The sequence below is a fragment of the Ascaphus truei genome, chromosome 4, assembly GCF_040206685.1.
Source record: "Ascaphus truei isolate aAscTru1 chromosome 4, aAscTru1.hap1, whole genome shotgun sequence".
Taxonomy (NCBI): Eukaryota; Metazoa; Chordata; class Amphibia; order Anura; family Ascaphidae; genus Ascaphus; species Ascaphus truei.
In genome coordinates, this window is record NC_134486.1 from 252,637,180 (window position 1) to 252,655,592 (window position 18,413).

Consider the following 18,413-nt stretch of genomic DNA (forward strand, 5'->3'; position numbering starts at 1 on the left):
TCCAAGACTTATTTTTTTCATTGTTTTCTACAGAAATAAAAGTAACAATTCCCCCCTACCTAGCTCTGGGGACTGGCCATTTAAATGGCCATCCAATATGAAGCAACAACCAATGATGTTGCAGCTTCCTGTTAGCCTGTGATTGGGCAGACATGTTGTTTCCTCTAGGGGAGATTTAAACGCAGTGACATTTGACTCAGCCACCAGTTTCCAGCCAGCAAAAAATAAATGGGGATGGTGAAAAAATAAAAATGGAGTAGGAGGAACTGCTCGTTTAAGAAAGCATGAGAAGCTGCTCTGCAATTTATTGAGACATTGCATGTGTATAAAGCAGGATTTGTGAAATTGCTCACTTCTTAAACTTCCAGTCAGAAGTGCATTACATTTCCAGTACATTTCTCATTTCCAATTAGAAATGTACATAGAAGATGCCAAAAATAAAAGCATTCAGGCAAGGGACTTTTTTTTATTTAAGAAACCCTAAATCATCTTATGAATTAGAATGAACTCCTGCTTTCACTCTACTTACACTGCATCACAGCTAGCACCTCATACACTGGCTTCAGGATAAACATTCCTTTAAAGATTCCAGGGTACATGCTCGTGCCGTCCCAAGGGCCCAAAACATCTGTGAGAATGACAGCCCTACTTCGGCTCTTTGGGATTTTCCAGTCCAATATCTCCTTCAGTGTGTATATCTTCTCATCTTGGCATTCATAGAATTCTCCTTCATATGACAGAGGTATGTAAAAGGAGTGGAGCTGACCCCTTTTTACCACCCCACAGTTCACAGACATGACTCCACTGACTTCTTCTTCTGAGTTGATTCTGATCTGCTCATCTTTGCATATGGTGATGTTGGATATAGTTAGATCAGCATGGCTACGGAAGCATGGGTGGCCAAATCGCGTGGTTCCAATATGCAGTGTCCTTGTGATCTCCCCAATGGAGTGATAAGGAGTTTTATCAGCCACCAGCTTAAACAATCCTGATAGAAATAGAAATATATATCAATCATATTCAATTGAAGCAATGGTATACATTTGTCTTTTAAACCACGTTTTATAACAGTGTCATAATAAATGTTGTCTTATTATATGTTATTTTGAAAATCTTGTGACAATTTTGAAAAAGATACTGTACTTGTGACACAATGTGAATGCTAACATCAAATACACAAAAGTTACTTAATGTACCACATTTTCTATGGCAATACAACATCCTTCTGAAATGTTTTTCATAGTTGTATTTCTTTCTTGAATGTTGTTCGCAAAGGAAGAGGAAAGTCATGCCCAATTATCAGAGGTGTAATCTGTTTAAAACTGTCAATGGGCAAAATGAACACAATAAACTGTAAGTAAACATTTAGTGCTGTGTGTACAGTGGTATGTCCCACTCGTGATGTCAAAGTGAGCCATCCATGAATAACTTATCTGTTACATGAGCAGCCATATATATATATATATATATATATATATATATATATATATATATATATATATAATGTTTCTAAATTTCAAATTAAACCTAGACACCAAATCATCACAGGGTCACAGATGAAGACATTCTGTGTTTAGTTTATTAACCCCTATCAACCCCTATCTGCAAAGCCATACTTTACTCTCCAGGTTTGTAAGTTGAGCTGTACAGTTCGAGCAATAAAGAGATCAATTCATCAATGCAGAACATACCTGGAAAATCAAGAGGGAGCTCCATTGTAGCCAGTGAATCCATATCTTTAGCACTGCTACAAATGTGTGCTATAATCTTCTTGATTTTGAACCCAATTACTTTAATAACATCATCTGTTGAAATGGAGTATACATTTCCAAAAAGTTCATATATGGACCCTAAATTGATTGAAAGTAAGAAAACAAAGCAAATATTTGTTATTAGAAAGCCAATCCGTTTCAATATCCTATAATTTAAATAGTTTGCACTGTAAATGCCCTGTCACACATAGTAGAGAGGTAAATTACACACCACTGACTGCTTGGCTACTGTTGTCAAAATATCATGTTCTGCAGTATTATTACTGATAAAATTACTATTGTACATTTCTTTAAAAAAATACATTCCAAAAATACTATCCAATTGAAGCATATTATTTGCGATTATCATCAAGTAATAATAATAAAAGGATAATAACTTTATTAAGTAGCGCTTTTCTCACCACAAACATGAGAGATAAGATAAAGCCCTGTGTCACTCCACATGACAGGGGTATAAGTGCAGAGGAGAAGACTTTGGAAGAGACTTTCTATGATCTGCCAGTGATAAAAGATTTAAACCATTTTTGAGGACTGTGCCATGCAGTCTGCCGAAATCCTTCAGGCACTTTATTAAATTCCCAAGGTCCACAGTATCAAATGTGGCAGAGCGGTCAAGGGGGAATAAGGTAGAACAATCACCACTGTCTCGACACCAGAACATCTTTAAGCACATGAACCAGAGGTGTCTCAGTACTATGCCTTCTCCTGAATGCTGAATGAAATGGATCAGAAATATCTTGAGTTGACATATGGGCTTACAGTTGGGTTGCAGCCCCTTTCTCAATGACCATCCATCCCTATAAAAGGAAAGTTTGATATAGATTTGTAGTTAACCATGCAAAAAAGGTCTGAAAAAGTATGTTTTTTTTTAGAAGAGGTCTGACAACTGCTTCCTTCAGAGGTTCTGAAAAGGAGCACTGACCTAATTTGGGCAATACTTGGCTGATTACTTCAATACATCCTATTTGAATCCAAGTTACAGGTACAGGGGCGCGACTCCGGTATAGTTTGCACAATATCTTCCACATCCAGTTGTTCAGTACTGTTGAAGCTTGCAAACCTCATCTTCAATTCCCGAATACTACTGTGGAACCAAGGGGAGTTATGGTATGAGGTGAGGGGTCATATACAAACAGGAGTGATAGCATCCATTGCGCCCAACACACATAGTAATGAACAGGAGCACAATAATTCTCACTGGCACCTAGGTTTGCTGTTAAACCCTGGGGAGTCTGACCCTCCAAACAGGCAATATTTGTTCCTCTCTTAGTGGGAAGCCTATTAAGCACATCATTGAATTGTGATCTGACCAAACAACTGGGTCTATTATTAGGTCATAGACTTGCAACCCAGTCTGGTAAACATCATCAAGTGTGTAAGATAATAAAAAATGCACAAATGTGCACCAGGGATTAGTGGAAGGTAATTTATTAAAAATACACACAAACTCTGAGGGGATCCAAGCCCACCTCAGAACAGCTGTGCAGCTGGACGGCTAAGTACTACCCAGGAAAACACCTGATGGTGACTAAACCCTAAGCTGCACAGTATATAAATACAGTAAAATTTATATAAAAACACATGAAAGAAAAAAACAAACATGAAAACAACCTATCAACAGATTTGTATAGAAACCTCCATAGGGTTGGGCACTGGCAAGGGGAAACGGACACTCACACTGAGACAGTCAGCAGACTCGCGGTGGCTGCACAGGATCCGGATCTCAGCACCGCGGAGATGGAAAAAACCGCTGCTGTCTCCTGCAGGCTCCGTCTCAGCTTACCAGCATACACGTGCAGGATGACCTGTCGTGACCTCTACGCGTTTCGTACCAAGTACTTCGTACGTTTCCTGACGAAGTACTTGGTACGAAACGCATAGAGGTCACGACAGGTCATCCTGCGCGTGTATGCTGGTAAGCTGAGACGGAGCCTGCAGGAGACAGCAGCGGTTTTTTCCATCTCCGCGGTGCTGAGATCTGGATCCTGTGCAGCCACCGCGAGTCTGCTGACTGTCTCAGTGTGAGTGTCCGTTTCCCCTTGCCAGTGCCCAACCTTATGGCGGTTTCTATACAAATCTGTTGATAGGTTGTTTTCATGTTTGTTTTTTTCTTTCATGTGTTTTTATATAAATTTTACTGTATTTATATACTGTGCAGCTTAGGGTTTAGTCACCATCAGGTGTTTTCCTGGGTAGTACTTAGCCGTCCAGCTGCACAGCTGTTCTGAGGTGGGGTTGGATCCCCTCAGAGTTTGTGTGTATTTTTAATAAATTACCTTCCACTAATCCCTGGTGCGCATTTGTGCATTTTTTATTATCTTGTATTTCAGGGTGCCCTCCCCCCTTTTTAAGGGGGGTTCACCTAGATTTGAGAGTTTCTGGGGAGACGCTTTATGTACATGCTGCAAAGGGATCATCCACACCATCATACAGCACGAGCGCTGAATATCCTGTTTTTTCTACCATCATCAAGTGTGTGTCGTCTTTTATTTTTTATATATAAATATGACACCTGTACGTTTTTTGACATCATTTTTTTTTTTTTTTTTAAGTATCAGTTCCTCATAGTTCTTTTTTGATCCGCCATTTTTGGTGGGAACTAAGGGGTGTCCCCTGAGCCAAACTCCCCTATTTTCAACTCTGAGGACCCCCTGGCTCATGCGATACTTACCAGTGAAGTTAAGAGGTTTAACATCTCACTCTGGGGAAATAAAATGGCTGCCAAATCTGAGGCCAATAGGAAGCTGTAGTGGCTTCCTATTGGATGGCCATTTATACCCCCTTTAGAAACCAGTAATACCACGAACTTCACCAGTAAGTAACTCGAGAACTAGGGGGTCCCCCATAGCTGAAAATAGTGCAGGACATCTCTGGGGGACCCTCCGTTTCCAATGATGTAGAAAAAAATAGGGTGTTGGCATGGATTGCTTCTTTAAAGTTCGTGTATAAACCTGGTGAGTTTAGACTTTATCGAATTTCCTTTGGCTACTTAGTTTGTCTGTTAATGTGTGTTGAGTGAGAGCTCCCCTGTCATTTTTATTGACTCTCTGATAAGGACAGGGTAGGTTAAGGGTAAAAAATACACTTCATTAACAAACATTCCCCCATTCAGAGGACCTGAAGAAATTCCATTTGTAATGAATTGTAAGAGAAAAAAGAGGACAGATATTTGCTTTTAGTATTGTTAGATTTGTTTAAGATAATCATCTTGTTAAATTGTTTACAAAAGGTTGTTTTGCTTGTGGCTGCATGGGGAAGCTTTGGGAGAAAAGGGCATTATGAGGACTGTCAACTATAATGTAAGCTTTAATTTTACTTAAACCTTTCAGTTTTACGTATAAATTTACTGGAAGCAAGATGATAGACAGATAAGGAAAGCATTTCCTTTAAAAAAAAAGATTGAAATCTAAAAGGTACTGTATATTTATTAAAATATAATAGCCATTGTGACGGTAGGAGCAGTCAAGATGGTGAACAAATGCCTGGGCCTCAGTAGCCATCTAAAGCCACAAGATGGATACTGGCCTTGGCATAATGTGTAACCTGAGGTTAGTCATCTATTGTGAAACATACATGACACCTACAAGCTCATATTGAACCCCTTAAAAAACAACAACATATATATAAGCATATAAGTGTCACAGAGGAGTGCTACTGAGCATGGCAATATATATTTAAAACCAGAGACAGAACATGAAACACAGACAGAGCTCAGTGCACATCCAGTGAAACTTATACACGGTACAGTGCCTAAATATATATGTATAGATATCTATTAAATAAAATGGTCTTTTAGTTTAACATTTTGGCCAAAGTGTTGTAAGCCCCTGAGCCACTACACGGCAGACCACATCTCAAGGGTACCTAACACTAATATAAATTCTTAATAACCTGTGCATTATCAGGAAGAATGATTTATAATAAATCTGTCAAAATTAGTTGCATAGTTCTAAGTCTGATTGAAGCTCTTATTAACCTGTCATTACCAGGAAAAGCACTCCGTATTAGATTTGTCACAATCAAACTGCAAGCAAGTAAGTTCCCCTGAGAGTGGGAGATGCAATGGAGTGAGCTTTTAACCATTTACATGTGGGAGGGGGTGAGCTTCAACTAGGTAGGAGGAGTCACCCTCCAATCAGCTAAGACCAGCTGAACAAGAATTGTAAAACATACAGGACACCTACAAGCTCATATTGAACCCCCAAAATAACCACAACATATATATAAGCATATAAGTGTCACAGAGGAGTGCTACTGAGCATGGCAATATATATTTAAAACCAGAGACAGAACATGAAACACAGACAGAGCTCAGTGCACATCCAGTGAAACTTATACACGGTACAGTGCCTAAATATATATGTATAGATATCTATTAAATAAAATGGTCTTAGCTGATTGGAGGGTGAGCTCTGATAGGTGTCACAAAGACTATCTCTGTCCTGAATGGTAGGCATCCAGACATCCATGTTTCTCGATAGAAGACGGGGGTCTATGTAAATTGATGCAGGTCAGAGCTCCATAGTTACTTTTGGCTGGTCTCGGTATCAGAGTAAGAGAAGAGAGGGGGGCAACAGTGAGAGACAGAGGGGTAGGGAAATACATGGGAGGGATAGAGGAGGAAGGGGGGTCGCAAGGAGGTGTGAAAGGGGAGGCTCACAAGACAGCCGACACAGAGGGGGCCTGGTTAAAACTCTAGTTCTGGGCCCCGAGAAATCTGTAGGCAGCCATGACTATGACTACCATCATGCCGCCCGGTAACCAGAAGCCAAAGACGGGCCACCTCCACCAAGAGGTTCCGGCTATTCCCAGAGAGAGAACCCCAAACTAACGCTCCCTGATCCTTGAAGCTGACGCGGTTAAATACAGGTGTACCGATATATATACACTAGATCCCCATTGAAGCACTCAAGGACCTCTGAATAAAACATAACATTTATTGAGTATATAACTAAAACAGTGCAGGAAACAAATTGGAAAGAGTTATAAAAGAGATATCAATTTCTCATCTTGAAACAAACTCTTCTTCTAATACTGAGGTCTTACTTTACAATAGCAATGCAATGTTTTTTGAGCTCCTTAAAGTGTACTTTGCATTTTACTCACAAGAAATTATGGCTGCTGATTATATTCCTATTATGAAAAGACCTTCTCATAAACCAGAATGTAGCTTTAATCCTAAACTGCACATTTATTTTAAGCCATTAGAAAAATGCATATTTGTACCATGAAAGAAGAATATAGATAATTTACAACTTTACAGTGTTTCTCTAGTTTCCTATATCTTGTAGCCTAATTAGGAAATGAGGCAGTCTGTAGCATTTAATCAAACAATACTAATGGAGGCTTTAACTCAAGCAAAACATAGTATTTAACAGAAGATAAGAACCTCTTGGTCCACCTAGTCTGCCCATTTTCCTATCTGCTGTGATAGAGAGAACAAAAGAGTCTGACTGCAGACTATATACTTAATCCCCAAAACAGGAATAGCAGATGGTGCTCAACCATGCACAGAATAAGGGCTATTATATAGTGTGCGGCCAGGCGCGCGCGTGCCTGGGCGAAGGCGCGTGCACGTGCCGCACACGGTTTGAGAATACTGTGTGTGTGTGTGTGTGTGTGTGTGTGTGTGTGTGTGTGTGTGTGTGTGTTTCAAATAAATAAATAAATCCTGTAATAATTTTTTTAATAACGTTGTACATACATACATACACACACATACACACATACACACATACACACACATATACACACACGCATATATTTACATTTTCAGCGGCGGTGGTGGCGCAAATTCTTTCTTCTTTTCATCTTTCCCCCTGTCGGCCGGTTCCACTCTCCTTGCCGTGCGGCGCGCCGTGCCATTATAGAAAGGCTGACTAACGTCAGCCAACTATAAATGCCGCGCGCGCCCGCACTATAGAACCAGCCTAAGGTTACCTAGGTGCACTCCATGTTTATCTTTTGTAGGAGGTACAAAAGAGGAGCATGGAGCATTTTTGCATTCCCTTGCAGTATTAGTCGCTACCACCTCTGGTATTCTTCTAATCACCACCCTTTCCATGAAGTTCTTCCTCACATTTCTCCGGAGCCTGCTATCACTTCAGAGCATGACTTCTTTTTCTAATACTTCACTTATTTTGAAATATACTTCGCTCATGTGCCTTGTTGAAACCCGTTATACATCTGAAAGTTTCTTCTGTCATATTCCCCTTCATCCTTCCGTCCTCCAAACTGGGCACACTGAGGTTCTTTAGTCTTTCCTGGTAAGTTTAATGATGTGGAACCATTAAACATTGTAGTCCTTCTTTGAACAAACTCTAAACACTGATCTATAAAGTGGTATGACTTCCTACCACTTGACTGCGTAACCTTAGAGCTTTCCCCCATTCCTCCTCCTCAACATACCAACCCTCATTAACCAATATGCTAGAATAAATCACAGAATAACAAACTGGAGGTTTAATGGTGACAGCTTTTATTAACCCGAATGATACACTTAACTGTACGCTGCCAGAGAACCCAAACCTGTTACCAGGTCATCAGAGCACAACCGTGGACCCATCAACCCAGCCAGATACTGGTCGGTACTTTGGCTCCTTCCAAATTAACCAACCCAGCTGAAGAAGCTCCATGTGCTCACAGCCCAGCACATACAGCTCCCTCTCACCAGCTGCCTAGCATAGGCCCCATATTGTAACACCACTCACTCCAACACGGTTTTCTTTCACAAATTTCACCAAAATTGCCACAGCTGTGACAAATACCAATACAACTAAATATTACTTCTTCATGATAATACCAATCAATTTCTAAATATTTTTCCATTGCTATTTTTCTCTCTTTTTTTTCCCAATCAACATAAAATACAAGTATACACCCATAACAAAGAAGGAGAGCTCGAGTGAGAGATTTCTGAAACTGCATGTCTGAGCTCCCTACTACTTCCTTCTCATATAGCTGCGGTGTCCCTGCATCTTCCCCCCTGTAACTGGCTATCATCTTGACCTACTTCCTCCACCGTAATCCCTTCACCTCCAACCACCAAATGCTAAGTAATCTGGTACAGGAGGGACAAAAGAGGCTCCAAATAAAGAAATAAAGGGAGACCCTCCAGAGAAAATGTATGGGGTGCTCGGTCCAGCAGTTATGCCACCCCTGCTCTATCTGTCAGGACTCACTAATGATAATACATCTCCCTATACAACATACCATCCTGTTGGCTTTTCTCATTGCTTTGTTACATTTATTTATTTTATTTATAAAATGTTTTACCAGGAAGTAATACATTGAGAGTTACCTCTCGTTTTCAAGTATGTCATGGGCATAGAGTTAAGACAAATAGTACATGGTTACAAATACAGTTACATAGTGAACAGGGTATACATTATATACAAGACATTGCATGCACAGTTAGAGATAATATATATTATGGGCGTATGAAACAGTTACAGACCAGATTAAAATGTGTGACAGCCTTAGTTTTGAAAGAACTTAAACTGGTGGTGGATGTGAGAGTTTACGGCAAGTTGTTCCGGTTTGGGGGTGCACGGTAAGAGGAGTAACATTGCTTGCCTACTTTTAAGTCACCTGAAATAATGAACCCCAGGTCCCTTTCCTCAATAGTGGTTATAGTGCCAAAAATGTTGCACTTATCATGGCAATTTCAGCGAAAAATGGCTGCATTTTTATCCAGCATTTATATCTAAGTATGCTGCCCCAATTTTGCCCAGTCTTCCCCAGCTTGCACCTTGCAGAGAGTCAATAGGAGGAGTAGGGGAGGAGTGACATGGTGCACACATTATGTGATGTATCATATTCTGCATCTGTCTATTCTTTTTGCCTTTCATTTGCAAAAAAAAAAACGGGACATTTAAACATGCATTAGATTCTGGCACCCCATACCGGGGCCTGCAACTCGAGAATCAGGGGGTCCCAGGGCTGAAATGAATACGGTACAGCTCCGGAGACACCCTTCTTCAATACTATATAAGTAAAATAAAATGAAAGCTGTGCGATCGCCTGTTAGAGATGTGCAGAGAGAGGTCTCTGCTCTGTCTGATTTCTCTGCGCAGCTCTTCCAGACTAGTGCAGCCCGGTAGGACTAACGCAGCGGGAGTCCCATTCAGAAGCAGCGACCCCGGCTGTGTTAATCATGATGGGCAATGTCTGACCACGGGGAATCCGCAAGCAGGCAGTGGTCAGGGAGCTTTCAACTGCGGCTTCCTCGCTGAATACTCAACAATACATCTGACTGCATCTGTACTTCCTCTTGTATCCAGAGTAACACACACGTGTGTCCATAAGTGTATGATAAAGCTTCATCTTGCAAATATTCAGGGCAATTGATCGTTGTGATTAGGCGTACAAGTATTTGAATGCTCATGCATTGCAATTAGATTTAGTACACTTTTGCTAAACTCTTTTTACATGCATCAGTAAAATAAAGGTTTGAATAAAACATTGAACCATTTTCAATATCAAATGGCAGAGGGTCCCCGAGGCTGAAATTAATGCAGTTCAGCTCCTGAGACCCCCTGCTTCAATACTGTGCTATTAAAATAAATACTGGGCGCATGCGCGACGGTGAGGAGAATGGAGTCTTAATTCCTGAGCTCCGCTCCCACCGGCACATATAATTTAAATAAAAGCGGCAGAAACGAATATTTCACTGTATATCACACAGTAAAGTATATATAAACACCCGTAGATGGCTTCTAGCAAGGCGGCGCGGACTAGGAGTCAGCCGGTCTCCACATACTTCAGGAGAAAGGGGGTGACCCCTCCAGATAAGCCGGAATCTCCCGCGCGGTCAAATAACATGGATCCCAAAATCGATCCAACTGCTGAGGAGGACAGAGATGAAGAGATGGTCCGGTGCAGAGATATGAAAAAATTCTGCTCCCAAATGCAAAAATTCTTTAAAACAGAACTATGGGCCATCAGGAAGGATGTGGATGCACTGGGAGAGTGGACGGCCACCTTAGAAACAACTACAGACGAAACAACCACTGCCCTGGCACAAACGCAAGATCAAGTCACCACATTAAATGATCGTATCAGACTCCTGGAAGACAAGGTGGAGGACGCAGAAAACCAGGACAGACGGTGCAACATAAGACTCCAGGGAGTCCCTGAAAGTGTCTTGGATCCAGAGGATTTCACCAACAATTGGATGGAACACCTCTTTCCAGATAAACCAGAGTCAGAAATTCATTTGGATTGGTGCCATAGAGCTTTGCGCGGGAAATCTCAAAAAGGTGATCCCCCCAGAGACATTGTGGCCCGCTTCCACCATTACCGCACTAAAGAAAAGGTGTGCAGGATTGCCAGGGAAACAAGGTCCCTGGAGTTCGAAGGAGTTAAGCTCCAGGTCTACCAGGACCTTGCTCCAGCTACCCTGTCCAAAAGAAAAGCTCTGGCCCATATCACAAAGACACTCAGAGACAACAACATTAAATACCGTTGGTTGTTTCCCTGTGCTTTGCTCTCTATTAAAAATGGTGTGGCACATACTCTGAGGAGATCGGAAGACGGAGAGGGTTTCCTGGCTAAACTCAGCATTGCAGGATCTCCCCAAAGCCCCTCTCACCCCCCGCCAACCAGCTCAAAAGCACCCGCTCCCACCTGGAACAAGGCTGGGACTGCCCGTGTCAAAAATGGCACCGAAACCCCAGGCACCGACTGAGTCCTTCCCGTGCAGCCGTGATCTATATGAAACCTTTCCTCATCATTCATGACTCAAACCCATAACCCACACACCATAAGGCATGAAGACGACCTACCAGGACCGATGGAGAGGGAAAGGATCTCGGAGCAGCTCCGTCCACAACTTCGGAGCGGCAGCCATCTTCCCTAGGTCCTTCCCCGAGTTGAGCGGGAAGCAGAATGGCTTTCCCGCGCTAGAGGTCTGACGTCATTGTCAGGCACCTCCCTCTCGCGAGATCTCGGACACTTCCTGGTGATCTCATATTTTCAAGATGGCCGTGCCCCACCATAGGAGGCTGCACCTCCGAGACTACAGCTCCCTCGTAGACCCAAAGTGGAGAGGCGAAATGACATCTAGCCCGCTCCACCTACAGTTTTTCATGATCTACAGCTGGAGTGGGCAACCTACAGTTTCACACAAGTCCCGCTCTCTTTTACATTACATTTACATTAGGCTTACGAAAATAAAATTACAAAAATTACAAAAATCATCAAACTGTAAATAAATAAATACATACTATACACTATGTAATATATATTGGGTGTATGCTGTGTGTTGTATATATGCTGTATATATATGTATACTGTGTGTGTACTATGTATATATAGATACTGTATATATGCTATATGTGTACTATATGTATGCTGTTCTGTATGCACTATGTATATGTATACTAGGAGTGCATGTATGTATGTGCTGTATATGTATATATACTATACTGTACTATACTATGCTATACTATATATTTACTATATGGGCTGTGCATATATGTGGGTATGCTATGTATGTGCTCTCTATATACTATATACTACTATCCCCTATTATTCTCTATCAACACTGGTAGTAGTTGTAGCCAGGTCCCCGCTGCATGCCTGCTGCCCCGCGACCCCTCCCTCGTTTCTTCCGCTGCCGCGGGTCACTCGATGGACCCGCCGGCACTTCTAGAGGGTGGGGGCCAGTGCAGGGAGCACTTTGGCGTTCCGGCGGTCCCCGGCGACTCCCGAGCAGGGCGCTGTCATCTTGCTGTAGATCGCGCATGCGCAGTGAGTCCCGACGGCCCTGCAGAGTTGCGCATGCGCAAGGAAAGCATGAGGGGAGCCCGCAAAACCCTAGCCTACCAGGGAAGGCTCTTGGAAGGGACTACAAGTCCCATGAGCCTCAGCAGCGCCCCATGTGATGCCAGGGAGCCAATAGGGCTTGAGGATGGCCCTGCAGGAGCAAAGAGATACGTTTCGCGGGCTTGGAGCACGTTAGTCAGTTGGAGCCAGGAGAAGCTAGGGGAAGGAGGTAGGGGGCAGGAATCAGTGACTCATTGCACTAGGCCAGCAGCCCCCAAGGCCCCAGCTAGCCCTGAGTCACCCAGTAGTGTGAGTTGTGTCGGGGACAGCCCCCAGGTTAGGGACCCTGCCACGTATTATTCAGAGCCAGTTAGGGACACAGCAGAAGCTGCGCATCCGTCCAGAGGTTTGGGCTCAGACCTTCGCTGTTGCTGCATCAGCCATCCGGGTGGGATCACCCCGGACGGTAGTTCCGGTGTACAGTCGGCGTCAGGATCCTTTGTGAAGTTCCTTGGCAGGCCCGGGCACTGGAGTGCCCAGCAGGTAATCTACAAGTGCACCAACAAGTCATATCACATTCACAAGGGACATAGTGGCTGCGCAGTCACACATATCCATCTCACTTGAGGGTGGGGTAATACTGTGTGGGGTTACTGGACACTGGGTGGGATCATCCGGTGGAGGTGGAGGTGAAGGTAGCGTCCTGCGCGACGCCGTAGTTAGGGTCTCCTCTAGGGAGGGACACCTGTTGATATATGTGCATATGCTTATGGTTGCTGCAAGTAAAGTCATCGGTTGTTTTACACGTTGTGTGGAGTGATATATATAGTTTTCCTGATAGGAACCACTCCCCCTCTGGTGGGAGCCATCGCAGGTGGAGGCGCTGCACCAAGTACGAGGTTATTCATATTGTCATATGTGCCCAAGGCTCTCCGTGGCGGAGGCTTAGGCCTCCTGTGAGCCTAACAGGTAAAGCACCACGCTGGGTAATGCATATAGATCCCCTTACATACACCCTATCTGCGATTGGGGGGGGGGGGGGGGGGGTAATATGGGTTACATAGTATTAATATCACCATCAATACATCTCCGTTAGTGAAGGATAGCCAAAATGTGGATATTTCGTCTGATTTATTTTTAGTAATTAGAGGACTAAATCATAAGATATAGGTCTTTATACACTGTTTGCATAATATGTTACCATAGCTATGAATTCAATTCAGTCTATAAATAAATATAGACATATACTATATACTATGTACTATAAATACTATATATACACCATGTACTATGTTATATACTATATTCTGTGTACTATATACATGGTGCTATGAACATTATATATATTGTGTACTATACTGTATACTATATTGTATGCTGTGTACTGTATTCTGTGTGTATACTGTGCTATGCTGTATGCTATGTACTATGCACTATATACTATGTAACAGGTACTGTAAGTACTATATATACTATGTGCTGTACTATATGCTGTGTGGTATGTACTGTATAGTGTGGGCTGCATATATATGTATGTATGCAATATATACTATATACTATCATCCCCTATTTTTCTCTACCAGTATTGGTAGCAGTTTTAATACCACCATCAATATATCCCCGTTAGTGAAGGTTTAGATAAAATGTAGATAGTTAGTCTGATATATTGTCAGGAATTAGAGGCTCATATGCTGTTATCTACTGTTTGAAAGACAAACTATTTCTCTCCCATCACAACACTTAATAACAACATATTGATGTCAACAGAACTCTAATAGACAAAGAGATTTATTTAAGGTACCTAAAGTTTATGTACTAATGTAATTATTAAAAATCAGAGGTTTACCTGTATGCAATATGTAGATATATAAACATAAATTTGAGTTATATGCGTTGTATACACCCATATTTAGAGATCTATCTATATGAGATGTTTACCTAGATTCAGAGGTATCTAATGAAGTTCAACTTATCGTAGTTAATGTTTAGTGAGTTGATTACTTCTGTGACGAATTGTTACCTAATGTATTGTAATTAGTGTATAGTTAACATCGGTGTATTTAAGCTAGAAGATTGACACAGAAACCATAATGTTACATACACGCGGTATATGGACTTCTTTGCATTTATAAGCGATTGAAACTCGTTATATTAGTTATTCATCTGTCAGACGAGTTTTTGCATAAGTTATAATCTTTCTTTCTCTTTCTTTGATACAGAGGTTATGTGAGTTATACAGGTAATAAGGTTTATATATAAGTTATATGTCTCGTATATATATTTATTATGACCTGGACATTACTCAAGGGATACGTAGATTGATTATGTCCCATATAACCTCTGGATGATTAGTTTCAAAGTTAATACACTTAATTCACTGTTCAATGTGTGGGTTATAGACACGTTTATCTATACTACGGAAATGCTAGCGCCCTACCTGTCTTGTATGTCCTGTATATCTGTCTTATATGCCTTATTTGTCTTATATGTCATGTCTGTCTTCCTTGTCCCATTTGTCAGGCAGTTCATAGAAGTTATGTGGGTTAGTTTACTAAATGTTGCTTAGTTGTTATTACATACAGCCAAAGTTACAGCTGTGACGATGCTATGTTTTATGGTTTCTCATTAAGAGTACAATTATTGTTCCTGTTCATATTAAGGTTTCTATTTCTATTTGGCAATCATAACACCCAGTTTTAACTGCCGTAATTAACAAGTTAAGAAATTTATGGAATATGTGCCGGGGGAGGTAACCTCGGCGACGCACATGTGTCCTTTTTTTCGGTCCCCAAACAGTAGGGACCGACCACAAGACCCAGGGAGGTCTGTCTCCACTACAGGAGTTTGGCCCATCCATTTGGTGGAGCCAGAAGACCTACCTTTTGGGCGCAGGGGCTATCCTCGGGGGCTCCCGTGTTGTGCTCTTGTTTTTTGTCCACTCCTTTTTACATTTTTCCCCTTTTTTATGCTGCTTTTTAACCCCCGTTGTATCCCTCTTGTAGCTTCCCTTGTTTTGTCTCCCTATCCTTCCTCTTTCCCCTCCCCCCCCCTCCCACGGACATTCGGAGCCCTTCAGATGGGACTAACTGATATGAGAACTACAGGCACAACGGATAGATTCACCAGAGATGTGACTAAAGGTGAGTATATGGGTCACTAGTTACCTCTTTTACCACAACACATGGTGTTAACCTTAATATCTCACAATGTAAAGGGCTTTAATAGTCCAATCAAAAGAAAATTAGCTTTTACGGACTATAAGAGAAAACAGGCGGACACACTTCAGTAACAACAACCCACCTAAATTTTTGGACAAGGGCTTCTCCCAATATTTCACCGCCTCAGCCTCAGCCAAAAAAAGAGGGTTAGCCATTTTGTTCAGCAACAGAGTCCCATTTGTCGCCCAGACAATTAAAAAGATGCCGAAGGCCGCTTTATTATTTTATTAGGAACGATCCACGAACAGCCTATCACATTGGCCTCCCTCTACGCCCCCTGTATACAAGATGCAACTTTCTTTGATAAGTTTTTCAGAATACTAAATTCAGTAGCTAAAGGCTGCGTCATAGTGGCAGGGGATTGCAATATAACAATGCAATCGGCAATAGATAGATCAGAGGGAGGTGACTCTGATAATAAAAAGGCACAAACCGCTCTTCACAGAGGTCTAAAGGATACCCAATTAGTGGACATATGGAGGGAGCTTCATCCATCTACCAGAGATTATACTTTTTACTCCCACCCACATACCTCATACAGCAGAATAGATTACTTCTTCGTTTCGTGCCACCTGGTTCCTGTGGTCTCTCATACTGAGATCCATGATATTTCATGGTCCGACCACGCACCAATACAGCTAAGGTGCAACAATATCCGGGCCAATCGGCCAGGTGCAAACTGGAAACTTAATGAATCTATTCTTAAGATACCTGAAATCTGTGACGCAATTGATCAAGAAATAGTTCAAGTTTTCGAGATAAACACAGGCTCTGTGGAATCCCATATGGTTCTCTGGGAGGCTCATAAAGCAACCTTAAGGGGCATATTAATCAACATCACAGCTAAGCGAAAACGAGAAAGGGACTCCAAAATTAAAACGCTCCAAACAAAACTACACTCTCTTCTCTCAAACCACAAGACCAACCCTGATCCACAAACAACACAGGATCTAAAAGATACAAAAATTGAACTGAATATGTTATTGACTTCCAGGGCAGATAACTCCCTGAGTTGGTCCAAGAGGAAATTTTACGAAAAAGCTAACAGGCCGGATACGATGCTAGCTCGAGCGCTAAAAGATAGGCAATCTAAGTTTAACATCCAAGCTATACACTTAAAATCGGGCATACAAACGGCCAACCCTAAAAAGATAGAAGAAGAATTTGGTTCATTTTATGGTTCCCTATATGACGGAAAGAAAGTGGCACATAATAACAACACGAGCAGAACACTGAGAGATTTCTTGGCTAGCTCAAAGCTAGAGAGATTGACAGAACAGGACAGAGAGGTTCTGGGCACTGACTTCACATTAGAAGAAGTGTCGCAGGCCATTAAAAACTTAAACCATCAAAAGCGCCAGAACCAGATGGTTTCTCTGGGCTATACTATAAGAAGTTCTCTAACTCACTTGCCCCACGGCTGCTCCATATGTTCAACGCTATATTAGCAGGAGCTCCAATCCCTGGGTATATGCTGCGGGTGTCTATATCACTAATACACAAACCTGGCAAGGATCCACTGAATTGTAAAAGCTATAGGCCAATTTCCTTAATCAATACCGATATAAAAATATATGCTAAACTGTTGGCCAGTAGATTAAGTCTAATCCTACCCAGACTAATAAATCCAGATCAGGTCGGCTTCATCAAAGGGAGGCAGGCAGCGGATAACACCCGGCGATTTATTGATCTGCTAGAATTGGCAAATAAAAATAATGCTCAAACCATGTTATTAAGTCTGGACGCAGAAAAAGGATACACTGGCCATATCTACAAGAGACGCTAGCGGCATTTGGCTTTGGGGATCGGGTGAGTGGAGCGATTATGTCGCTATACTCAGGCCCAACTGCCAGGGTTATACATCAGGGCTTCCCCTCACTCCCATTTCAAATTCAAAGTGGCACGAGACAGGGATGCCCGTTATCTCCACTCCTGTTTGCCCTATGTATAGTACCTCTGGCGGCACGTATTCGAGATAATTCGGATATCTCAGGGTTAAACGCATATTCTCAATCACATAAAGCGGCCCTGTACGCAGACGATATCCTATTAATCATTTCAAAACCCCTCACATCATTACCTAACCTATTTGACATACTAGACAAATTTTCTAAGGTCTCTGGGTTCAAAATAAACCAATCCAAATCTGAAGCTCTGAATATCAATCTCCCTAGACATACGGAGAAACTACTGAAACTGAATTTCAAATTTAATTGGCAAAAGAAATCTATAAAATACCTGGGGATCCACATCACCAAGGATGCAAAAAGCATCTATAATGCACACTATCCCAACCTGATTTGGACTTTAAAACAAGACCTAATCAGATGGTCTTCCAAGAAGATTTCTTGGATAGGTAGGATACATAGTGTTAAAATGAATCTACTTCCCCGTATCCTATACCTCTTCCAGACACTACCAGTGCCACTCAAACTGAAATATATACTCTCACTTCTGTCTGCAATATCTAACTTTATCTGGGGAGGGAAAAAACCGAGAGTCAATAAATTAAATATGAAAAGACCTACCTTAGCGGGTGGCTTAGCAGTACCCTGCCTGTTATCATACTACAAAGCGGCTCAATTAAGTCATATTATACAATGGCATTCTGACCCTAAATTGAAAAGATGGGTGGAATTGGAAAGTTCTGCTTGCT

At 41.9% G+C, this 18,413-nt stretch overlaps 1 protein-coding gene across 1 annotated transcript in view; it reads right to left on the reverse strand.

Moving 5' to 3' along the window:
* THEMIS (thymocyte selection associated) overlaps positions 1–18,413 on the reverse strand; it is an 80,368-nt gene that overhangs the window by 55,908 nt on the left and 6,047 nt on the right. The window contains exons 2-3 of the mRNA XM_075597277.1: positions 1,692–1,850; positions 530–988 (exon numbers count right to left, since the gene is read on the reverse strand). Coding sequence (XP_075453392.1) covers positions 530–988; positions 1,692–1,850 — 618 coding nt within the window. The remainder of the gene's footprint in view (positions 1–529; positions 989–1,691; positions 1,851–18,413) is intronic.